The sequence below is a fragment of the Lissotriton vulgaris genome, chromosome 4_1, assembly GCF_964263255.1.
Source record: "Lissotriton vulgaris chromosome 4_1, aLisVul1.2, whole genome shotgun sequence".
NCBI classification, from domain to species: domain Eukaryota; kingdom Metazoa; phylum Chordata; class Amphibia; order Caudata; family Salamandridae; genus Lissotriton; species Lissotriton vulgaris.
In genome coordinates, this window is record NC_141691.1 from 1,262,091,058 (window position 1) to 1,262,112,543 (window position 21,486).

General features: G+C 44.2%; 1 protein-coding gene across 6 annotated transcripts in view; it reads right to left on the bottom strand.

The window, feature by feature from the left end:
- Nucleotides 1-21,486, bottom strand: part of LOC147723120 (rho GTPase-activating protein 28-like) — a 1,353,671-nt gene that overhangs the window by 159,792 nt on the left and 1,172,393 nt on the right. For all 6 annotated transcript variants that reach the window (XM_086965471.1, XM_086965470.1, XM_086965472.1 and 3 more), the window contains 2 exons: nt 18,175-18,340; nt 17,990-18,081 (listed from right to left, as the gene is read on the bottom strand). In XM_086965471.1, the coding sequence (XP_086821597.1) occupies nt 17,990-18,081; nt 18,175-18,340 (258 nt within the window). The remainder of the gene's footprint in view (nt 1-17,989; nt 18,082-18,174; nt 18,341-21,486) is intronic.

Genomic DNA, 21,486 nt, shown 5'->3' on the forward strand with positions numbered 1-21,486 from the left:
CACAACCCTTTACGAATAATGAAAATTATAGTTCTTTTGCACCTGGTGACTTTCACTTTTGCAACGAAACCGAACGGCAGAATTCATATTGATTGGCAGCCGTGAACCTGCACAACTCACAGCATGCACGATTAATGTGGTAAAGTAATAATCATGAAAAACAAAGCACACAGGATTCTGGACACAGCTCGTGTGACAAGGCTCCGACCTCGAGCACCAGCAGAGTTAGGAATATTAAATGATCACCCGCCAGCGGCCTCACTTCATGTGTAAAGCTTATCACTGCTCCCTTCTCACTGCTCCTCACCCCTAATTGCTTTTTTTTTCACGGGCGCCAGGCCGTGAACAACTTCAAAGTGTTCGGCTTCTCCGCCCCCCTGGTGTTTCCGGCTTTTCTTCTCGCTCGCTAATCACCACCCCCTCCATCTCCATATGGTTGCTCGATGCCTCGGCTCCTTTCATGCCTCAGACTTGTCTTTTTATTAAACTGCGGAACCGGTTTGTTGAAACTTTAGTGAGACCTTTCATTACCCGAACTAACCTGGATTTTCACAAACAGAATTTAAAGCATCCGGAAGGCATACACATTACCAGGTGAGTCCACATCATTAGAGACACCATGTTCTGATAAAAAGTTTGTTTTTATTAACAGTGCATACTGGAAGTGGAGGTTACGTGCACCTCAACTGGACGAATTTGATTGACGTTTTAGATCACAACTGTGTTGTAAAAGGAAAAGTGGGTTGCAGGGAGTGCTCTGGTAATCCCACATAATTCATGCTTACAGAACTTGGCACTCGTGAGATTTTCAGGCCATATTACTCAAAACTCCTTATTTGAACCCTTTACGAATAATGAAAATTATAGTTCTTTTGCACCTGGTGACTTTCACTTTTGCAACGAAACCGAACGGCAGAATTCATATTGATTGGCAGCTGTGAACCTGCACAACTCACAGCATGCACGATTAATGTGGTAAAGTAATAAACGTGAAAAACAAAGCACACGGGATTCTGGACACAGCTCGTGTGACAAGGCTCCGACCTCGAGCACCAGCAGAGTTAGGAATATTAAATGATCACCTGCCAGCGGCCTCACTTCATGTGTAACGCTTCTCACTGCTCCCTTCTCACTGCTCCCTTCTCACTGCTCCCTTCTCACTGCTCCCTTCTCACTGCTTCCTTCTCACTGCTCCCTTCTCACTGCTCCCTTCTCACTGCTCCCCTCTCACTGCTCACCTCTCACTGCTCACCTCTCACTGTTCACCTCTCACTGCTCATGTGTAACACCTCTCACTGCTCACCTCACTGCTCACGTGCAACACCTCTCACTGCTCACCTCACTGCTCACGTGCAACACCTCTCACTGCTCACGTGCAACACCTCTCACTGCTCACGTGTGACACCTCACTGCTCACCTCTCACGTGTAACACCTCTCACCGCTCACGTGTAACACTGCTCACGTGTAACACCGCTCACGTGTAACACCGCTCACGTGTAACACCGCTCACTGCTCACGTGTAACACCGCTCACGTGTAACACCGCTCACTGCCCTCTCACTGCTCACGTGCAACACCTCCCACTACTCACGTGCAACACCTCTAACTGGTCACGTGCAACACCTCTCACTGCTCACGTGCAACACCTCTCACTGCTCATGTGCAACACCTCACACTGCTCACATGCAACACCTCCCACTGCTCTCGTGCAACACCTCCCACTGCTCACGTGCAACACCTCCCACTGCTTACGTGCAACACCTCCCACTACTCACGTGCAACACCTCTCACTGGTCACGTGCAACACCTCTCACTGGTCACGTGCAACACCTCTCACTGCCCTCTCACTGCTCACGTGCAACACCTCCCACTGCTCTCGTGCAACACCTCCCACTGCTTACGTGCAACACCTCCCACTACTCACGTGCAACACCTCTCACTGGTCACGTGCAACACCTCTCACTGTTCACGTGCAACACCTCTCACTGCTCACGTGCAACACCTCACACTGCTCACGTGCAACACCTCCCACTGCTCTCGTGCAACACCTCCCACTGCTCACGTGCAACACCTCCCACTGCTCATGTGCAACACCTCTCACGGCTCACGTGCAACACCTCTCACGTGCAAGTAGTTCTCACTCAAAACCAGTGGCACAAATGTGGGAAGCAGCAACAAAACAAGCTCTGGCGTTGCCAATAGGTCTCGCAGTAGGAAAGTTGGAGCTATTACAATTGCAAATAACAATGCCTTTTATTTTTGTTTTCATTTTAAAAACATAAAGGGCTTTGTCATTTACAAAACCAATAGCTCCAACTTTCCTACTGCGAGACCTATTGGCAACGCCAGTGCTTGTTTTAAAATGGCTTCTCTGATCACTTATACTGGCAGTAATGGAACTGACCAGTACGGGACATATCTGCTCATGCAGATATACCCTCACATGTAGTATAGTGCTCCCTGCCTTAGAGCAGTAAGGCCTGCTGTAGAGGTAACATACTTACACTGCATGCAGTGTTGACAGGAAGGGTACACAGGCTGTGTGCCCTGTCATGTTTTCACTATTGTCTGCACCAAGACATGCAGCCTGCAGGGGCAGTTTGTATGAGCTCTGTGAGGGGTCCCTTAGGGTGGAACATTTCATGCTAAAAACCTTGGGGACTCTTTTAGTACCTAAGGCCCTAGGTATCAGGGGTACCATTTACTAGGAACTTACAGAGCATATCAATGGTATCGCCAAATGGGGGAAACAATTGCCCAGTTTTGATCTGGAACTGGGGACCTGGTTAGCAGGAACCAAGTGCACTTCCAGACAAAATCACATCAAATACCAGGCAAATATTGGGAGTGACCATGTCAAAAAGGGCACATTCTGACAATTACCAAATTGTTTGTCCAAGTATGAACAATTTCTGTGAGTGCCGGCCCCTATGCTTTTGCATAAAATATATGTTGATCTTGTTGTCAATTTAAATAAGAACCACTTTTTGCTAATTCTGTTCTGAAAGGCATGAAGATCTAACTCTAACTTCATCAATTCCAACAAAATTGATATACAGGAGACATTGTTATGAGGACCACACGCTTTGGATTGTGAGCTTACCCATGTGAGCTCCCCAACCATAAGGGAGAAGTCGAAATTTATGTTGATCTGCAGCAGTGGGGCAAAAAATTACCTATCTGTAGCAAGTATTGCTGCAGTTTGTGCTGAACACTGACCTATATCAACACTAGATATGCCCAATCATCTATCTGTAGTCGATAAGATCTTCTTATATTCAAGCTACATTCTTGTTTTGCAAGATGTCATTGATCCTGAGAGTGTCATTATCAATGAAACTTTTAGAGGATAGAAAGTTTGGTAAAGGGGAAGCAGACATAGAAACTACATTAATTCATTTGTTGGGCACTTTTTGATCATGCGTGTAATAAATGTGGTCCAAGAAGTGCATGAGTCTATTGGAGATACAGGTGTGATTTTCTTCCCATTGATTGTAAAACCCAATTTTACATCACCTTGAAATTATCTGCTGAACACTTCAGCAAAGTTTTGAGCATGTCAGAGTGTAGTGCTCTGAGTTTTATACAGTCTCGATTAGGATGTCACCCTCTTTCACATTATCTGCCTTTCTAACTCTGACCGCATGATAGGCTGAAAAGTCCTCAGTGGCAGCCTTTAGTGCGTGTCAGACAGTACAGTGGACGAGTGTGTTATAAAGTCAATTGTGATAGAGTGGAGCATTATGCACTGTAATAGAGTGCAGTGGCATATTGTACAGTGTAGTAAACATATATAACGTAGTGGCATGGTGTCTCATATAGGGGAGTGTAGTATCATGGAATGGAGTGGCGAGTTGAGAAGAGTACGGTGTTGTAGTCTGTCATAGAGTGGAGTAGAGTGTTTTAGGGTGGAGTAGGGTCAAGCAGAGTGTTGCAGAGTGGGTATTATTGAGTGGAGTCTCGTAGACTACAGAGAAGGAGAGTTTCGTAGAGTGGAGTGCTGTGTCATATAGTGGAGCAGCGTATCATAGAGCAGTGAGGAGTGACATGTCGTTGAGTGTCATACAGTGCAGTACAGTGGCATAGAGTGGAATAGAGCATCATAGAGCAGCACAGAGTGTAGTACAGTGTTGTAGAGTGGAGCTGCATACAGTGAAGTAAAGTGTTGAACAGTGGAGCGGTGTAGAGCGGAGTATGGCACCGTGGTATAAAGTGTGTTAGAGTGGAGTATAATGTAGAAGAGTACACTGGAGTGGGGAGGCGTAGAGTGGAATATAGTGTCATAGAGTGGAGCAGTGTGTCGTAGAATATAGTGGCATGAAGTACAGTAGAGTAGAGTGGAGTGGCATACAGTTGAGTCAAGTGTCATAAATTGGAGTACCGTATTGTACAGTAGAGTGTAGTAATGTGTCATACAATATTAGAAAGTGTTGTAGACTACAGTGGAGTAGAGTGGAATACAAGATAGTAGAGTTTTGCAGAGTGGAGTGCTGTACAGTGTAGTACAGTGTTGTACAGTGTGGTAGAGCAGATTGGCTTCATTACTTAGTGGCTATCATGTTGCATAATCCCAGTAGCCCAAAGCCCAAAGTATGCTAAAGTCTGTCAGATTGGTTTGGGGCTGTCATTATGATCATGAAATGCGTTTTTCACAAGCAACCATTAACTGTTTTCATGTTTTAATGGCCCCTGTGAAATATAGGGTTTTCACTACTGCATTCTGTGCATTAAAAGCACCAAAACTAGTTATATGTGTGTGCAATGCTAAATTTGAGCAGGTGGTTTCCAGTCCCCGGCACAGGCACTAAAATGACAACACCACGTTTGTTACAGTCTGCCACAAGGTGGCACTGTCTAGCTAATTTAGAGATGATCACAACAACAGTTAATTACTAATTCAATACACATTATAAATGACTATTGCCTGCTGCCAAGCCATTCTTAAAGCTTTGGGGGCCTGAAATAGTCCGAATTGTTACACTTGTAGATGGTTAGCAGCATAGCAGGGGCAATGTGTGGTGAAAGCTGCAGTAGCCTCCTAATAATAGCTCTGACTGGCACTTTTTTTTTTTTTTTTACAAATGAAGCAGTTTCTTCTGTGTGTGTATGTCTGTGTGTGTAATCACAACACACAAGTGACCTTCCACATATCCACATTTACAATCAGTTGACTCATGAGTGAAAGGATCGTTCCATAACGGTTCAAATAGCCCTGAAAAACGCTCAGAACATAGAAATCCGTAATTTTCTTCAGCGGGATTAAGGATTTGGCACGTTTCCCAATCCGCGGAGACTTTTTGCGGATGGAAACTGCACACCATACTTTGTGCTCTCTGTTTTGCATTTCTCATGTCATGGATTGAAAGCTTTCTCCTCAGGCTATTCTCAAGCCATGCGTGTTCCTTCGCCAGAATCCTGGTTCTGATTAAGATCAAGAAGCCTGTTTTCCAAGAACCAGCTGTAAATAGTTCTAGATTTGTGTCGCCACTCACGTTTATGTAAGTGAGACTGAGGAGAGGGCAGGAGTCAGACACAGACTGGAGTAAACTGTCATAGAAATCAAATGCGCACCTACTAAGTTCCCTTTGAACTATTCTGTAAATCGTTAGGGTATGCTCACAAACGTTTATTTTCAGGAAAGTCCAAGGATGTATGACCATGCTTTTTCTATTAAAATTGAGTTGCTAATCACATTTCTTTTTTTGCTGTTGTTTTGTTGAGCTTCATAAGCGATTAACACAGCTCCAGATATTGATTAAGAGACTAAGGGCAAATTTATCAAAACTTTCTGCAGCTGCATAGTCGTACAAAGTGATACAAAGCAACACTAAGGGCAAGATGTACAACCTGCCAAATAGCGCCCCGCAAGTTACATCGCACTGCGACTCGCAATTTGTGAGGCACTATTTGGCATGTACAACAGTGTGTTTAACACTGTTTGCGATTCCCCATGGGGTCGCAAATTGCAAGGCTCATGAATATTAATGAGCCTCTCGCAATTTGCGAGCCCATTGGGAATGACAGGCCTTCCCTGGGATGGTGGCCTGCTGGGCTCAGCACACCAACATGTCTGGTATTGCTTTTAAATAAAGCAGCTTTTTTTTTAAGATGCAGCAATTTTCCTTAAAGGAAAACTGGCTGCATTTAAAATAAAAAAATATGAAAAGTTTTTGTTTCATTTTTTTCAAGGGCATGCATTGGTCCCTGGGACCACTGCCTGCCCTTAAAAAATAATATTGCATGCATTTGCAAAGGGGAAGGGGTCTACTCGGGACCCCTTCCCATTTGCAAATGCATGACCACCTACTTGAAGTAGGTGGTAATTTGCGAGTGTCTTGCAACCGCAATTGCGGTTGCAGAACATTAGTTCATAGATTTGCGGTTGCTATTAGGAAGGGGACGCCCCTTCCTAATAGAGAGTCGCAAAACAGTATTTTGTGGGTCGCAATTTATTTAGAATTCGCAAAATACTGTTTGTACATGGGCCCATGCTTTTTAGCGTGCGCAAATGGGTCTAAGAAGCGTTTTCGCACGCTAAAAAGCATCGAACATTTGGCCCAAAGTCTTGATAGGGTAGTTACTTTCAAGTACAAACATTATTTTGCATTGAGAAGGTGCCCCACCTTTTTCACGCAAATAGCACTTTGGATGAAAAGGGTTCTCTGTGGGCAGTATTTGGCCAATGCAGCTCCACCACCCATGTTTTTTTGACCCAAGCCCTAGCTACTAAAATTGTCAGACTGGGATTTATTTAGCATAAAGAACGGGTCCTCGAGACAGCTTCAAAGTTGGAGAAATCTTGGGCCAAATATATGGAGCCTTTTTGCAGTCCAAAGGACGAGTACCTACTCTTAAAAAAAAGTACACTTTTATTTTTTTCTTAAAATGCATCCGGCTTTCCTTTATGGAAACCAGGTTGAATTGACAGAAACAAATTGCTTCATTTAAAAGGATTCCCACACATAGTGATATGCTGACCTCAGCAGGTCGCCATCCCTGTAATGGCTGCGATTCCCAGTGAATCAAAATTCGCACCCTATCTCATCAACTTTCATGCTGTAGGTCGAGTTGCTGCCCACTATGAATCAGTCATTTACAAATACATCTATCAGTACATATGTCGCATCACAATTTCCCACACAGTCGTATAATTACTGGTCGGAAATTGAAAGCAGTATTTTGCCACCAGTTGAACACACGTCTGGACATAATCTGAACATTTCACACATAATGGGTCCTGCATTGTAAAGCACACATCCAATGTGTAAAATGTTTTTAAATGTGGCTAAGCCTACACTTTTATACAATCCTTCCAGGTCAAATCCTATGCCAGACATCTCACGCGCACTTTTGCACTATTCTGAAAAGATGCACGTTTGGGTGCAAGACTGCAGTAGCAGGCCAAATTAGGTAAATATGAGTCTGGACTGATCTGTCCAGTACCGTGGGAACAGTAAATGTGTGTGCAAATTTACCATCAGCATGTTGTAAATCTGGGTGAAACCATTTTTCATAAAACCATACATAATTTCAACTTTCTAGGAGTTTAACACATTCATTTGCCACCTGCTCTGAACTAGTGATAAATGTATGCTGCAGCCTCTGTACGGAGTGAAACAGAGGGGGGGGGGAATAAGGAAAAGAAATGACAGTTTTGGCATGGGGAGCATTGTATGCAACCCCCTGTCAGAACAAAAAGAATACGCAAATGCCAGACCTGTTGAATTGCAAATATAGTTTTTTCCAATCACCCCATGCTGTGCTTGCATGTGAATAGAGGTCATGCCCCTTTCTTTAGGCAAGCCGCATCTAAAGAAAGTATAGGTTTGTGGGAGCTGGGATTTTGAGGTTAGAACCAGGGTTCCCCCAGGGTCAAGGATGCTTTCTTGAAACACCCTCAGCGGCACTAGTGCGTCTGGGTGCAGAGTGCAGAGGCCCAATGTTATCCAATGGGGAAAAGGGGACCTCCGGTTGGTGGCCGCTCACAAGCAGGGGGCAAAGCCAGCACAGGACGGGAAGATTCCCACACGCGGCTCGGGCTTATTTTACCCACGCACCCTGAGGACGAACGTAAATCTCTATAACAAGGAACCTAAAATATTAGGTCATTCAAGTGTTGAGAAACTATACACTCTTTCGAAAACTACACAAATGAAGTAAGTACTTACCTGTTGTTTTTGTATGTCCTGACGAATGCTCTATAGACCCGGCTGGGCCAGAAAGAGCTGAAACATGTCGACCGTTCTTCTAAAGATATGAGGTGATCCAGTAACTTGATTGACCACAGTATCAAATTTGTTTTTAACAAACACTACCTCTCCTTTTATATTAAAGTTTCTTTTGGAGAGACTCTGTTTTTTACTTCTATAAGATTCTCTCTTGTTTTTCCTGCACCTTCCCTCTGGGGGTGTCCTTTATTCTCTAGACACTGCTACTCAGACCAGAGGTTGCCTCAGGATGAGGCTGGCATATAGCACGAAATTGGGCACCCGATGACTATGCCATAACGCTGATAGTGGGCGGATAACAGATATACACCGCAAATAATATCAGAGCGTTTATGAGGGTGTTCCATTATGACCAATGGTTATGAAGTACAAGTGTCCATTCTCCTTTCTGATTAAACTGAGTATTGCAATGGGGAACTGAATGGACCTCTCTCTTCCTCCTCCCTACTGATTGATTACTTCGCTCACAAGCAGGCCACAAGGTTGTGGGAGCAAAGCTCCAGGTGTTAAGCTCAGGGTAAAGGGGGATCCGAGTTATCACCCAAAGTACACCCTCAGCGGCGCAGGGGTGGCTGGATGCAGGGTGCTGTTTTGACAACCGGTGCCCTGTTGATTGCAATGCAAGATTCTCCAGTTTCAACAAAGACTGGGCTCGGAGACAAAGATCTTCTGGAAGTGACCACCGTTTGGAGAGGTAAGTTGGGATGCCTGGGGATGCTGATACGCTGTAAGTTGGGCCACCAAAGGCAGTGGGGTGTCAGGTGCAGGGGTGTCTTTAGGCATTGGATTTTCTAACCAGCTCAGGTTGCGGTTGTCCTCCAGAAAGAGAATGCAGGCATCGTTTGAAGTGTCGAGGCGGGTCAGAGATCACCAGATCTCGGGTCAGGAATGTCGGGGAGACCTCCTTGTGGTGTTGGGCCACTAGAACTCAGGCAGTAGGCTTCGAGTGCAGAGTGGTGTAGACTTGGGATTTTTGGATTGGCCCAGAAGCTGTTTGGTGAGCAAATCCGGTGCCCTCGGGAGACAAAATCTTTAGGTTGGAAGGCAGGGCAGGTCCTTGGGTTTCTTGATGCTGCTGGCTGCAGAACACACCGGGATTTCACTGGATGCAGGTTCGAGGTGGGACATGCCGGTAGGGCTGGGGCCAAGCAAGTGGATGTCCTCCTCTTCTTAGCATCGGCATAGCTTCTTCGATCCTTCTTCTTCTTTTCTTCTAGGTCGGTTCTTGTCTGCAGAGGCAAGGGTCAGGGGTGCCCTTAAATACTAGATTTGGGGTCTTTACAAGTAAGTAAAAGGTTGGGATCAATGTGTCCCTTCCTTGGGGTGGGTACACCCCCTATTATGGCACTCTCCAGTGGGAGGGGGGCATATGCCTCACTCTGGTTGGCTGGGTCCCCCATCTGCAAGATGACAGGGACTGAGAGTTGTGCTTCACCTCGCCTCCCCCACCTGAGGGGTGGAGTTGGCAAAGGTGGGCTCACCTCGCTTCCTCACTTGGTTTTCCCCTCGATTCACCCGCCCAAAGTGAGGGTCAGAACCGGTAGGAGCCAGGTTGCTGGCAGCAGCAAAGGCCCGAGGAAGCTCACAAAGGCTGCAAGCCTTTGAAGCTTCCCCATCATGGACCCTGCCCATCCTGGGGGAGGAGGGTTGGCACCTCGTCCTGTACCCTCACCACTGGTAAAGTGCACCCAGCTGGAGGGGTGGCTGACCTATGCCAGGGCAGTGGGTTGTAGGCATGGCACAAAGGGATGTGTGTTATATAGCGCTATCCCTGACGTGGGTAGCGACACCAAATGCACTCAATGTTGTTATGAGTTTGTAACAATAAAGATTCATTGAAAAAAAGTTTTTTGGTCTTGACGATGTATTCACATCATAAAGTTCATCAAGTTTCAAAAATCATCATTTGTTTCTTATAATTCAATTTCAATTTCCCAATGCATTTCGGGCCATGGGCCCTTCATCAGGGGATTAAATGTGATGTGAACAATGGATAATACACAAAAATTAATATATACAGTAATTCATTGCAAATGTTGTGAAACACATCATGATTATATATAGCGTCATTGTCTATATTTTTCTTCAAGTCATTACAACTTGTGTGGTGAACCTTGTAACCCACATGATTATAAAGCATTTTTCCATATTATTTCCCACATATACAATGCGTTAGATCGAAAAACTCAAGTGTTGGTAAGCGTCTTGGTGGAGTTAGTTTGGTGCCGAGTATGGTTGTTTTTAGCGTGGAAGGCAAAACGAAGCATAGCTACAGGATGTAACAAGGTTTAAACTTGAGTACCCATGGTATGTGATAAAGGGACTGTGTCCTACCTTAAGGCCGGCTATGGGTAAGCTGGAAAGTCGCACTTTTTCAAAATAACAGTGTCCTGGAGGACGAGAACGTGAAAGTAATCTACCGCGTAATGCAGCACGAAAAGTTCGTGTTTGGGGTGTCATGCCCCTGCTGTTTAGACAATTTTAAATGTATCGTACCTTCTTTACGAGGATCACGCTCGATTCCACAATATTGAATGCAGTGTGTCTGTAAGACAAAAGTAAATGCGGTGTGACTGTGAGCACTTTAAAAATTATTATCACCCTACTTGTCTCGGTCCTATGCCAGAGAGTGCTTAAGAGTTACTCACCGCGTGAATCGCGTGTACTCGGCTCGTGAAGTTCTATGGAAGGTAGCGGGATGGAATGCAGAAATCCCGACTATCGGTATGTAATGAAAGTCACATGACTGGAACCGCCACGTGACTGGATAGTGAAGACATACTTCACGCGTCAAGTGTGAGGCAAAAGACAGACTGTAGACGGTAAATGACACATTGTTCTGGGTATAAGATGTTGGTATATGTACGTGGAAAAATAAGAAAAAACGTAAATGAATCCGCATACAAATAGAAATGCGGAGTTCAAAGATTTTTAAGTCTGAGCTGTCAGCCGAAAATCCGTGGGTCAGAAAGGTGTGTGGGACAGGGACATTAGGCACTGCGAACATGTCCAAGAGGTGTGTACCTATGTGAGCTACTGGTACATGAGTGAAAATCAGCTCAAGTATAATTCCCGGTGTATTTAAAAAGATGGTACAGAATGAAAACATCAATAGATCGTTAAGAAAGAAATTGGGGTTGACAGTGTGTGTACATCATCACATCAATGAATAATATTATCATGTTGTCTATTTACAGAAAGCAATTCAGATCCAACCGATCATTGAGTCCTTTCGGTTGAATCGTAGTTAGACGGTTGATCCAAAATATTTCGCGTCTAAATAAATGTTGGCTATAGTCTCTTCCTGGTAGGATGCTGGGTTGTTCCAAAACAAGAAATCTGAACTGGCTTGGAGTATGATTGTGAGTGTTGAAATGTGTCGCTAATGGGGATTTTAGGCTCTTCGTTCGAATGTTACTTTTGTGTTCCGTCAGTCTTGTTTTTATTTTTTGTTCAGTTTTGCCAACATAGGCCAAGCCACAAGGGCATTTGAGCATGTAAATTACATTGCGGCTATCGCAAGTGGCGGATACTTTCAATTTGATAGCTGTTCCTTGACTGGGATGTCGAAATTCATTGCCTTTAATTTAATTTAATTGCGGGTTTATATAGCACTAGGAATCGACTCCCGGAGGAGTATCTCCGCGCTTCGACCGCTGGGGAACCCGTCCTGGCTCACCCTGAGAGATGGTCCCTAATGGGAATCTCTAAGGTGCGACCAAGCATCCCCGGCGGTCTGGGGGGGGCCGTTGTGAAGATGAGGCAAGCTAATGCCCAGAGTTGCCGAGTGTGGTCCCTGACTGGAGTAGGCACCGAGGCGAGAATTATCGAGCCCGCTGACCCTGGTCCATGACCCTGCCCCGTCGGGAATCGAACCCTGGTCCCGGGCCATCCTCTGCTTACGGGTCTTCCGCCTCTAACCAGTGAGCCACACCACTCCACTAATGATGGCATTGCAGTTCCCACAGTTATGACATGGTACAGTGCCTTTGTATGCGACTGGTTTCGATTCACTTCTTTTACTAAGAATTTCTTTCAAGTTTCTTGTCCGCTGGTATGCAAACCTAGGTGGAGTTGAAAAAATGCCATTGAAATCTTCTTCAAGTGCCAGTAATGGCCAATGTTTGAGTATTATTTTTTTGATGCGATGGCTTTCTGTGGAGTACTTGGATATGAATGCTGTTCTTTTTTGTTGGTTAATATTCTCTTTGGTTTTTAACAGAGATGATCTTTGAATAATGGATGCCTTGGCCGTTGCTTGGTTGAGGATATCAGTTGGATAACCTCGCTCCCGAAATTTATCAATGGTATTCTGCATGTTTTCTTTGTATATTTGGTCAGAAGACGAAATCCTCTTAACTCGTAATAGTTGGGAATACGGAAGATGTTCTTTTAATGAGGGTTGGTGAAAACTTTGAAAGTGTAGTAAATTATTTCTGTCCGTGGGTTTGGTAAATACAGTAGTTTCAAGTTTACCTCGCTTGTTTTCAATCATAACATCCAAAAAGGATATTTGATGAGTCTGTATGTTATAGGTAAATTGGATTCTGCCATTGACCTTGTTTAGATCAGATATTACGTCAATTAGAGTTTCTTTTGATCCTTTCCAGAGAATGAATATGTCATCAATATACATTTTGAATAGACTTAAATTGGCACAATAAGTACTGCAGCCCTTAGAGGCCTTCCCTGGCCACAGTGCCCTTGGTACCTGTGGTACCATTTACAAAGGGCTGTCCTGTGGCCAAAGAGTGCCAATAGGGTTTTGTTTTTAATGCAGTTTGGGGAAAGAACATAAGCCCTGGGCAACTGTTTGGCAGGAACCCAGGGCACACTCAGTCAAAGTACTTCAGCAGTTTAGCAAAAAGTGGGGGCAACCATGCAAAAGGAGGGCACTTTCTTACAATTAGTATATGTCCTAATGTCCTGTGGTGTTTCCCCAGGGGTCAATCTTGACACCTTTATATTTGTATATGCACTTGGAACCAATGTGAACTCCAATGGTTGAGATGGATGTCCCAGTAAACTAGTGCATGGATAACGTTCAGTTTTATTGCAGACTGTCATCTGTATCGAACAACGAACATGCCTAATGCTGACTGAAGCCCAATTCTAAATTGGCTGTGAAATTTTAGAGCTATTTCTTAGCACAAAAACACCCACTCACATTCAAAATGGATGTGAAGATGCATTTGGAGCTAAGAAATAGAGATAATTACAACAGAACACAAACAGTAAGGGTGAGCTGCCGCTCACACTCACTAAATGTGCTCTTTGGGTAGGATTTTACCCAAGCTTGAGAGATCATTTAGCACTATTTCTAACTGCAAAAATGCCCCCTTGCATCTTAAATGCATGGATGCATTTTGCACTAAGAAATAGTTCTAAATGCAACAAAACATGAATATCGTGGATGCATTTAGTGCTAAGAAATGGCGCTAAACGAAGCAGAACACAAATGTGCTCTTGGGGTAGTATTTTTTTACTAACTTAGTGCTGGTGTATAGTGAAATGTCTTAATACAAAAATGCACCGTTGCGTCCAAAATGGACACAAGGATGCACTGTGGGCTAAGAAATAGTGCTAATTGCAACAGAACATAAATAGCGAGCATGAGCAGCTGCTTGCACTTGGTAAATGTGCTACGCAGTAGGATTTTATTCCCTAAATTACTCTGAATTACAGAGCAGGAGTAATTGCATAATTATTGGTAACTCCACCTCAATGAGTAACACGGTATTACTAAAATAAAAAAATATATATCTGGTATAATTGAAATTCTGCCCAAGACCAGTAAATCCCACACCCAACAGTATATGCACTTTACTAGGTGCTTTAAATACTTCACTCGTTTTCAGGACTTAAAGGGGCTTGAGAGCTGGAAGGTTAATGGTATTTTAAACGGGGAACAGCGTTTACAACGCAACTTTTACCACGCAGTACCTTTACCATGCAACTTTTACAACGCAAGTCCTTACAACGACTTGCCCTAGGGGGCGCTGTAGGATAGGGAATAGTTTAATGTACTATCCAAAACCTTCCCTACTATCCAAGGGGACTGGAGTTGGAATAGTAAATTAAACTTTTCACTATCCAGCGCCCCCCAATGCAAGTCGTTGTAACGACTTGCGTTGTAAAACCTGCGTGGTAAAGGCATGCGCTGTAAAAGCATGCGTAGTAACAACATACATCCATTTAAAGCACAAGAAATCCCAAAGCACCAGCTTCCAACATTTTTATCCCCCAAAAATTCCTGCTACTCATGACTTTGGGTTGTGGAAATTAATGGCCATGCTCCTATCCTAGTTGGTACTACTCTGGGGTTTGTCCTCCACTTGTTGCTATTTGTGGATCTCTGCATACAAAATTAGCAAAAAACATATACATTTTCATCTTTTCACTCAGCTTGTCATTAAATATTTTAATAAAGTGGATGGTATTTGGTGTGCGATTCCTGTCTGTCTCTACCTCTCTTTGGAGTACCTGTAAAATGTTTCAGTTACCTTGAGTAGTCTTGGGGCTCTGCAACTGCTACAGTTTCCACAGAGGTACGTCTAAAATCCTTTTGTTAATCACATTTTCTGGTCTCGTACACAGAACATGCGCTGTGCTTCGAGACACACTGTTTACAATTAAGTGTGCTTACAATCCACTCACAGCATGCCATTAGTTTGCAATGTTTTGATTGCTTAGCTCCCATAGGCTTCCCTACGTTCCTTATATTAGCTCCACCCTAGAGCAAGAACCAAGTTCACGCGTTCTTCCGTGCCATTGTTCTTCCTCATCTTTGTGCAACTCACAATTGTTTGTTTTTTCAGCATTTCGGTATTTTTACTCAATTTCTAATGTGCTTTCATCCTACTTTTAACACAGGCATACAGCTTCTTATTAATGTGGCTTTCACCTTACCTGCCATCATCAATGCCCATACACATGTCCAGAAAAGCCTTCTCGGGAGCAAGCTACGTGACTGTCAGTGGACAATTCTGTTCATATAAAATATTGTGGAGAACTAGAGCCAAATCTATATGCCCGTTGCTGTTATATCCTAATGCGAATTTGTGTTGCTCACAGAGAAGTGAGAGTGGCAAAAAAGGAGTGGGATTGTTTGTCATACATACTTAATAGAGAAATTGTAATATAAGAAGAGCTCAGGGTGGGATCCATACCTTTTTGGAAATTTAAATGTGGGTGCATCCATGCTAGAAGGACAACTAATAAGGAACCGCTATTCTGGAACACTAACACCAGAATTGGTCAGAGAATATCTAAAAAAAAGGTTTGCCTAATTCACTTTTAATAATATCCTCTCCCGAAGCGCTATTGTTTGAAATCTTCATTATGGCTCCGAGAAGTATTCAACTTTAATCTGTGAGGAAAGTCGTGTACATTTAACGGAAGTAACCAGGAGCGTGGTTTGGGCTCCTAACTTCAGTCTTGTTCTGCACATCCATGGAGGGTGTTACAATGAGAAAGCAACATCTGCCCAGCCTCATCTTTTCCCATCATTTGCTGAATCATCAAAGTCGACTTTGTCTCTGGAAAAGTGCCCAGGCTGATTGAGTCTCTGCCTTCTGCCATCAAGATGAGCATCACAATAATGTTCTACTTTTATGCACAAGAGCTAATTATGCATTGGCACAAACACTTGAATCCAGAGGGGAGGGCAGTCAGTGGTTAATTTGTAAGAAAACAATAAGTGCTGGGGCTCTCGCCAGGAGGCAGCTTGCACCAGCCCATTTCTCCTGTTAGCGGTGCCTAAAACAGGACCAACTACTAACCATGGAAGTGGGGAGAGGATGTGGCATAATGGCCAAAGCTACCAACTTTGGAAAGGGGGAACCAGGTTCGAGTCTCGGCATCAGCCCAACATCATGTGAACCTGGGCAAATCACTTAATCTCCCTGCAAATTAATGTGTCCTTAAATGGTGCTCCTGAAAAGCACCAGTGTTGAATATTAGATGCTGGTCCTGAGCACTGGAAACGACCAACTCAAATTAAGCACTGGGAGGGCTCCTTTGTTCCCTCTAAAATGTCTCCACCAATGGATCCTCCACATCCACATGTAAGCAAATATCAATGCATTTAGGTGTAATAGGAAAATAAATTAACTAGACAATGTAAGCTAGGACAGACCTAAGACGCCACCTAATGGCGAAGAATCCCTACTCTTCGCAAAGCAATACCAGGTAATGATCAATGATGATGATTTGGTGCCCGTGAGATGCCTATCACAGCAAATTAGCAAGTAGCTTAGTCCGAGAGAACTCAGGGGCATATTACCAACGAGTAGCGATATTTATCGCTAACTAGGCTTTGCAACGATTTTTTTATCGCTAAGCATCGCCGGAAATTATCGCTGAGATAACTTGCTATTAGCAACGTTTATCTCCAAAGCGATAATTTTTCCAGCGATAGCGTTAATATCGCTGAGAATACAACGATATTCACGCGTTAGCGACAAAATGCTCTTAGCCATGCGGATGCCGCCAGGTTGCAAAGACGGCGTACACGGTGAACCGATACTCGTGTGAAGATTGTGGAACTTAATATGGCTCAACAACTATAACCTCAACTAAGAAAAATACTGACAATTGGAAGAATAAATAGTATCCTGCATCATCATTCATGATTGTTTTTAAGATTGCTTGAACATATACGAATTGTATCCTCAAAATTTACAAGTACTTTTTGGAATTGAAAATCTTTTCGACAATATACAAAGCCTTGAAAAAGCCCATAGGGGCGAAACGCGCGTCGACTGTGGACGATTAAGTTTGGAAAAATAAAGGCTTGAATCCGGTACAACGTCTGGTGTGATGAAACTGATTTGTTTGACCAAGGATACGAATTCCAGATGTATTGCTAAATAAGCAAAAGGATTAAAGAGACTTTTTTGGAGGTGCACAGGTGTATTTGCTCACAATGTTATCCACCTCCCATTGGATAACATGGCTAAGAACTGGTCTGAGCAGGCGTTCGTTTTTGGCGATAGCGGGAATATTTCCATCGCTACGCCCGCCTTGCTAATAGGCGATAGCGACGTTAGCGACTGCTTTCAGTCGCTAACAGGTTGGGCACGCCCACTTTGCATGTCATTAGCGATAAATATCGCTGACATGCAAAGCAGGCCCCAAACCGCTCGCTATCGCCTAAAAGCTGTTGTTAACTGCTGTTAGCGACAGCTTGCTACTAAAGCAATAGAATTATCGCCGCTTAGCGGCCGAAAACGGCCGCTAAACCGGCGATAATTGCCTATCGACCCCCTTGGTAATATGCCCCTCAATTTTCTGTTGAGGAACCCAATAGAGGGACATTATCGTCATCACAAAGGAGCATACAGAATTACTATGCAGAATACGATCAAAATAGGAAAAGGCAGCATTAAGATTGAATACATGAAAACTCTTATTTCTGAGAGTTCTCTAAAGGTAGACATTTGAAAGTGGTGGCATGACATTCGCAGTCAAGCTCCTCTATTCATCATCAATTTCTGCATTTATTTGGCAAGGTGTGTGCACAGGCACAAACAGGCACCAAAGGACACACAAAGATACAAAAAGGCACAAAGCCATAGCACGTGATACCATGAGCTCATTCACACACACGCATGCACATGCAAGCCGCCTTTAAAGTACTACTTCTCTGGTCTGTGTTGCACTCCTGAGTTCTAAACAGTTGAGCACCTAAGACCAGATTTCATTGGCTAAGTCAGGTATGACGACTTGTATTATTAGTTTAATGGATTCATTTAACTTACTTTTTGAAAGATGAGAGGGACCTTTGTTCCTGGAAGCTTCTTTTGATCATTATCCAGCAACATTGTCAAAGGCACTCCGAAGAGACCATTTTCTTGGGGTAGAATTGAAAGGGGAGACGTGAGCAGTGAATTTATTCCAACTTGTAACGATAAAATCTCTCCACCCATTGCGCCAATCCTTTTACCTCGTCCTTTGACCCGCGCTGTCCTGTTCCTCTTCAGCTCTATTCCCAGGGCATCGTAGAAGGCTGTTAGTTCAATCAGTGACAGGTATCTAATCTTCTTCATGTCTTCCAGGGACAAATCGCCCACTTCCGTTAAGCCAAATCTACTTTTCCAGACAATAAATTTCTGAAATACAAAATGTAAGACTACATTGTATCATTATAATATTTTTATGACAACACTTGTAGTGAAACGAAGCAACAATATTCTATAATACTAACAGAAAGTTAAAGAAAGCTGTACTGACAGAGCAAACAGAAACTGCCAAAAGGCTGTTTGTCAAAAAATAGTTTTTTTTCAAAAGGTAAACATTCCCCATTCTACTGTGTGAAATACAATTTTTTTAAAGAAATAAAATTGGCTTAACAGTAATTAGCATTAAGAATGAAATATAAACGGAAACAAGGATGAAACAATTCTCTGCAGTGTTCTGTATTCTCAAAGTAGGTGGAAACGGTAAAGCTGCAGTTCTATCTGAAATCCACACTAAATACCCAGAAGCCTTATAGAAACCAATGTTTTACCTCTACACACCCTTTACGCCTGCTCACTATGTGGCACATTTCCAATATTTGGCTCAACGTAGCAAGACAACATGCTGCGCTGTGTCGAAAGGAAAAGGTTGGAATGCATCATATCTAGTAAGATCTGCCACATTTACGCTCTCCCTCTGCACTGGTGCTCTTGTGTCTATCAAGTGCCAATGCAGGGACCCTTGCACCATGATGCTGTGTTACAGTCAGGCTTGTCTCTGTTCCTCTAGGGATTTTTCCTCTTTCTACGTGTGCTGCAGAATGCTGCAAACAGAAAAACATATTTCTTCTTGTTACCCCTCCCCATGGAAGGCGTTTAATTTTGATGCCTTCTCAGGTTAACTAGCGTTAGTAAACCTGGGAATGTGCAGAAAACCATGGGGGGGTGCGCGGGAACACCCATGATGCCTTTCTAGGGCAGACTAATTCAAGGCAGCGCAGCATAATAAATAAAAAAGGGCTTGTGTTGCACTTCCATCACCGTGTGTGGCACAATACAATGCAAGCTCTTGATAATTCTAGCCCAAAACATTAGAAAATAACAAAATCTGCAGACTGGAGGGCAGATTTACAAAGATGTGACGTAGCGCAATGCAGCACGACAAACTGCGGCACTGCATCACATGGAGAGGGCAGGAATGTGTCATATCTAAGCTAAGGCACATTCCTGCTCTCTCCCTGTGCCGGTGCTCACACTGCAGCCCAGCACCAACGCAGGCACCCTTGTACCACCCTCCACCCATGGGACGCCTTTCCAGGGCAGAGTAACGCAAGGCAGCGACTTGTGCTGCGTTGCATTACTCCATATTTACTACGGCACGCAGAGCTATGCAAGGTGGCTCTGCGTGACAGTAAATCTCACTTAAGGCTTGCGTTGCCCTTGTGTCTCCTTGCGAGACACAAGGAGACTGAAATCCTTTCAGAAATCTGGCCCAGGAGCACTATAGGAAGCGTGTTTGTTTCCTTGTTAAAAGTGGAGTGGGAAGCAGGGCCACAAACTATTTGCGTTCAGTGTTTGACAGCGCGCTGCTTCACTGGGTGCAGGCCATGCAGGCCTTGGTCCTCTGCTACATTTCTTAATGCAGGGAACTAAAACAGATCGAGTTTGTTTGACAGTGTGCCCTCTTGCTCTGTTTCTTTTCAGGTTTCTCCTATTCTCTGTTGAGGAGGGGCTGGGCGGAGGTCTGCCCCTAGAAGTGTATTCTCGGCTTTAGGGCTCCTCTCTGGAGTAGGGAGAAAGATTATCAAGCACACACACTGACTGCAGTGTCCTTACCACCATGCAGGCCTCATTGCAGGGCACCTGCACGCCTCCTTTAACAGGAGCTAAGGACCCACTGGTCCCACTGAGGGTTACAATAATGAGCTGTACGCAGAGTCTGTGAATGCACTTACTCTTGGAACAGAATGTCTCCGCATTTAGAAAAGCTGTGCTGCCTAATGACCACTTCCTCCTGAACTGCTCAATGTTTTTCTCTAAATCCACTGGAGGTGTTTCACTTTTAAACAAGAGATTTTCATCAACAGACCTTAGATCCCCTGAAAGGCAACACACGCCCATGTGTATATCCAACATTTTGAGGATGACTACTATTGTGTGTGCGTATGTCTTTGATTGTGAGTGTCTATGCGAGAGCTAGAGAGAGTGCTCTGCTTCTAACTGAACAGAAGTTGTTCATAAGAAACAACAAGTGCATAGTGGCAGAAGATTATGGCTCTCACTGCAGGCTGCCCCCTAGGTGAATATTACAGACCGCCTGTTGGCGTAATTGCAGAACTTTCACCACCGTTTGAATTTCCTTCTGGTTAGTAGAGGAAGGAATCCCCAACTCTCTCCTTATGAGCATGGGTTTCTCCTCACCTCAGTAAAACGTGCCCTGCCTCCCTTTCCTCTGTTGCTGGCTGTTGCTTAGCAAACTCAGCTCTCTGCCAGCATCAGACTGATTTACATATCAACCCTGAACTTCAGCAGTTCTGCCTGGCCTGACCTCAGACAACATCTACAGCTGAGCCAACATAAACGGAACAAATGGGCATGATGAACTTCTTAAGACTGTGCAACAAGCATTTGCTAGAGACACAAACTTTGCTGGCGAGTGCGTCCCATTGTGGCCGTGAATTAGCCTTGGACCCTAGAGAAAGTTTGTGGTGGGCACAACATAGATAAAGGTGATATGAACTGCCCATTAATAATAGAGAGGAGCTAAGTTCTGACTTGCAGGAGATCTGCACACAACCCGGCTGACTGGAGATCAGCGAGTAGCTTTACTCAGTGGATTAAGCCACATACTAGCAGAACACCTGATGGCATGCATTTGCAACAGGCATGAGCGCCCACTTTGTACTCCCCTGGGGTACAATGGTATTACAGCAGGAGTCGCAGATGCTTGTGCAACCCTTTCTGTAATACTGATAGTGCGTTTATGTAGTGCCATCGCTATCATGAGAGGGTGTTCCCTCGTTTGCATGGGAGCATGACCCTTGCAAATGAAGGATTCTCTTTACTTCTACACTCATGCAGTCGCAGGCACAGACACATTGTGTGTCTTACATGGTGGTGCATTGTCAGTGCGCCTTCTGAAACCAGCCCTTTTGAGGGGCGAAAGAGGGTCACATTGATCCCACAGACATCTCCTTGCAGACAGGTGCAGTCACGGAGAAGCACGGAGCAGCTTTTTTAGCAGCCACTCCGTAGTTTAGTGAAGGTGCTGCCCTCAGGTCAGCACTAGATTGAGGCAC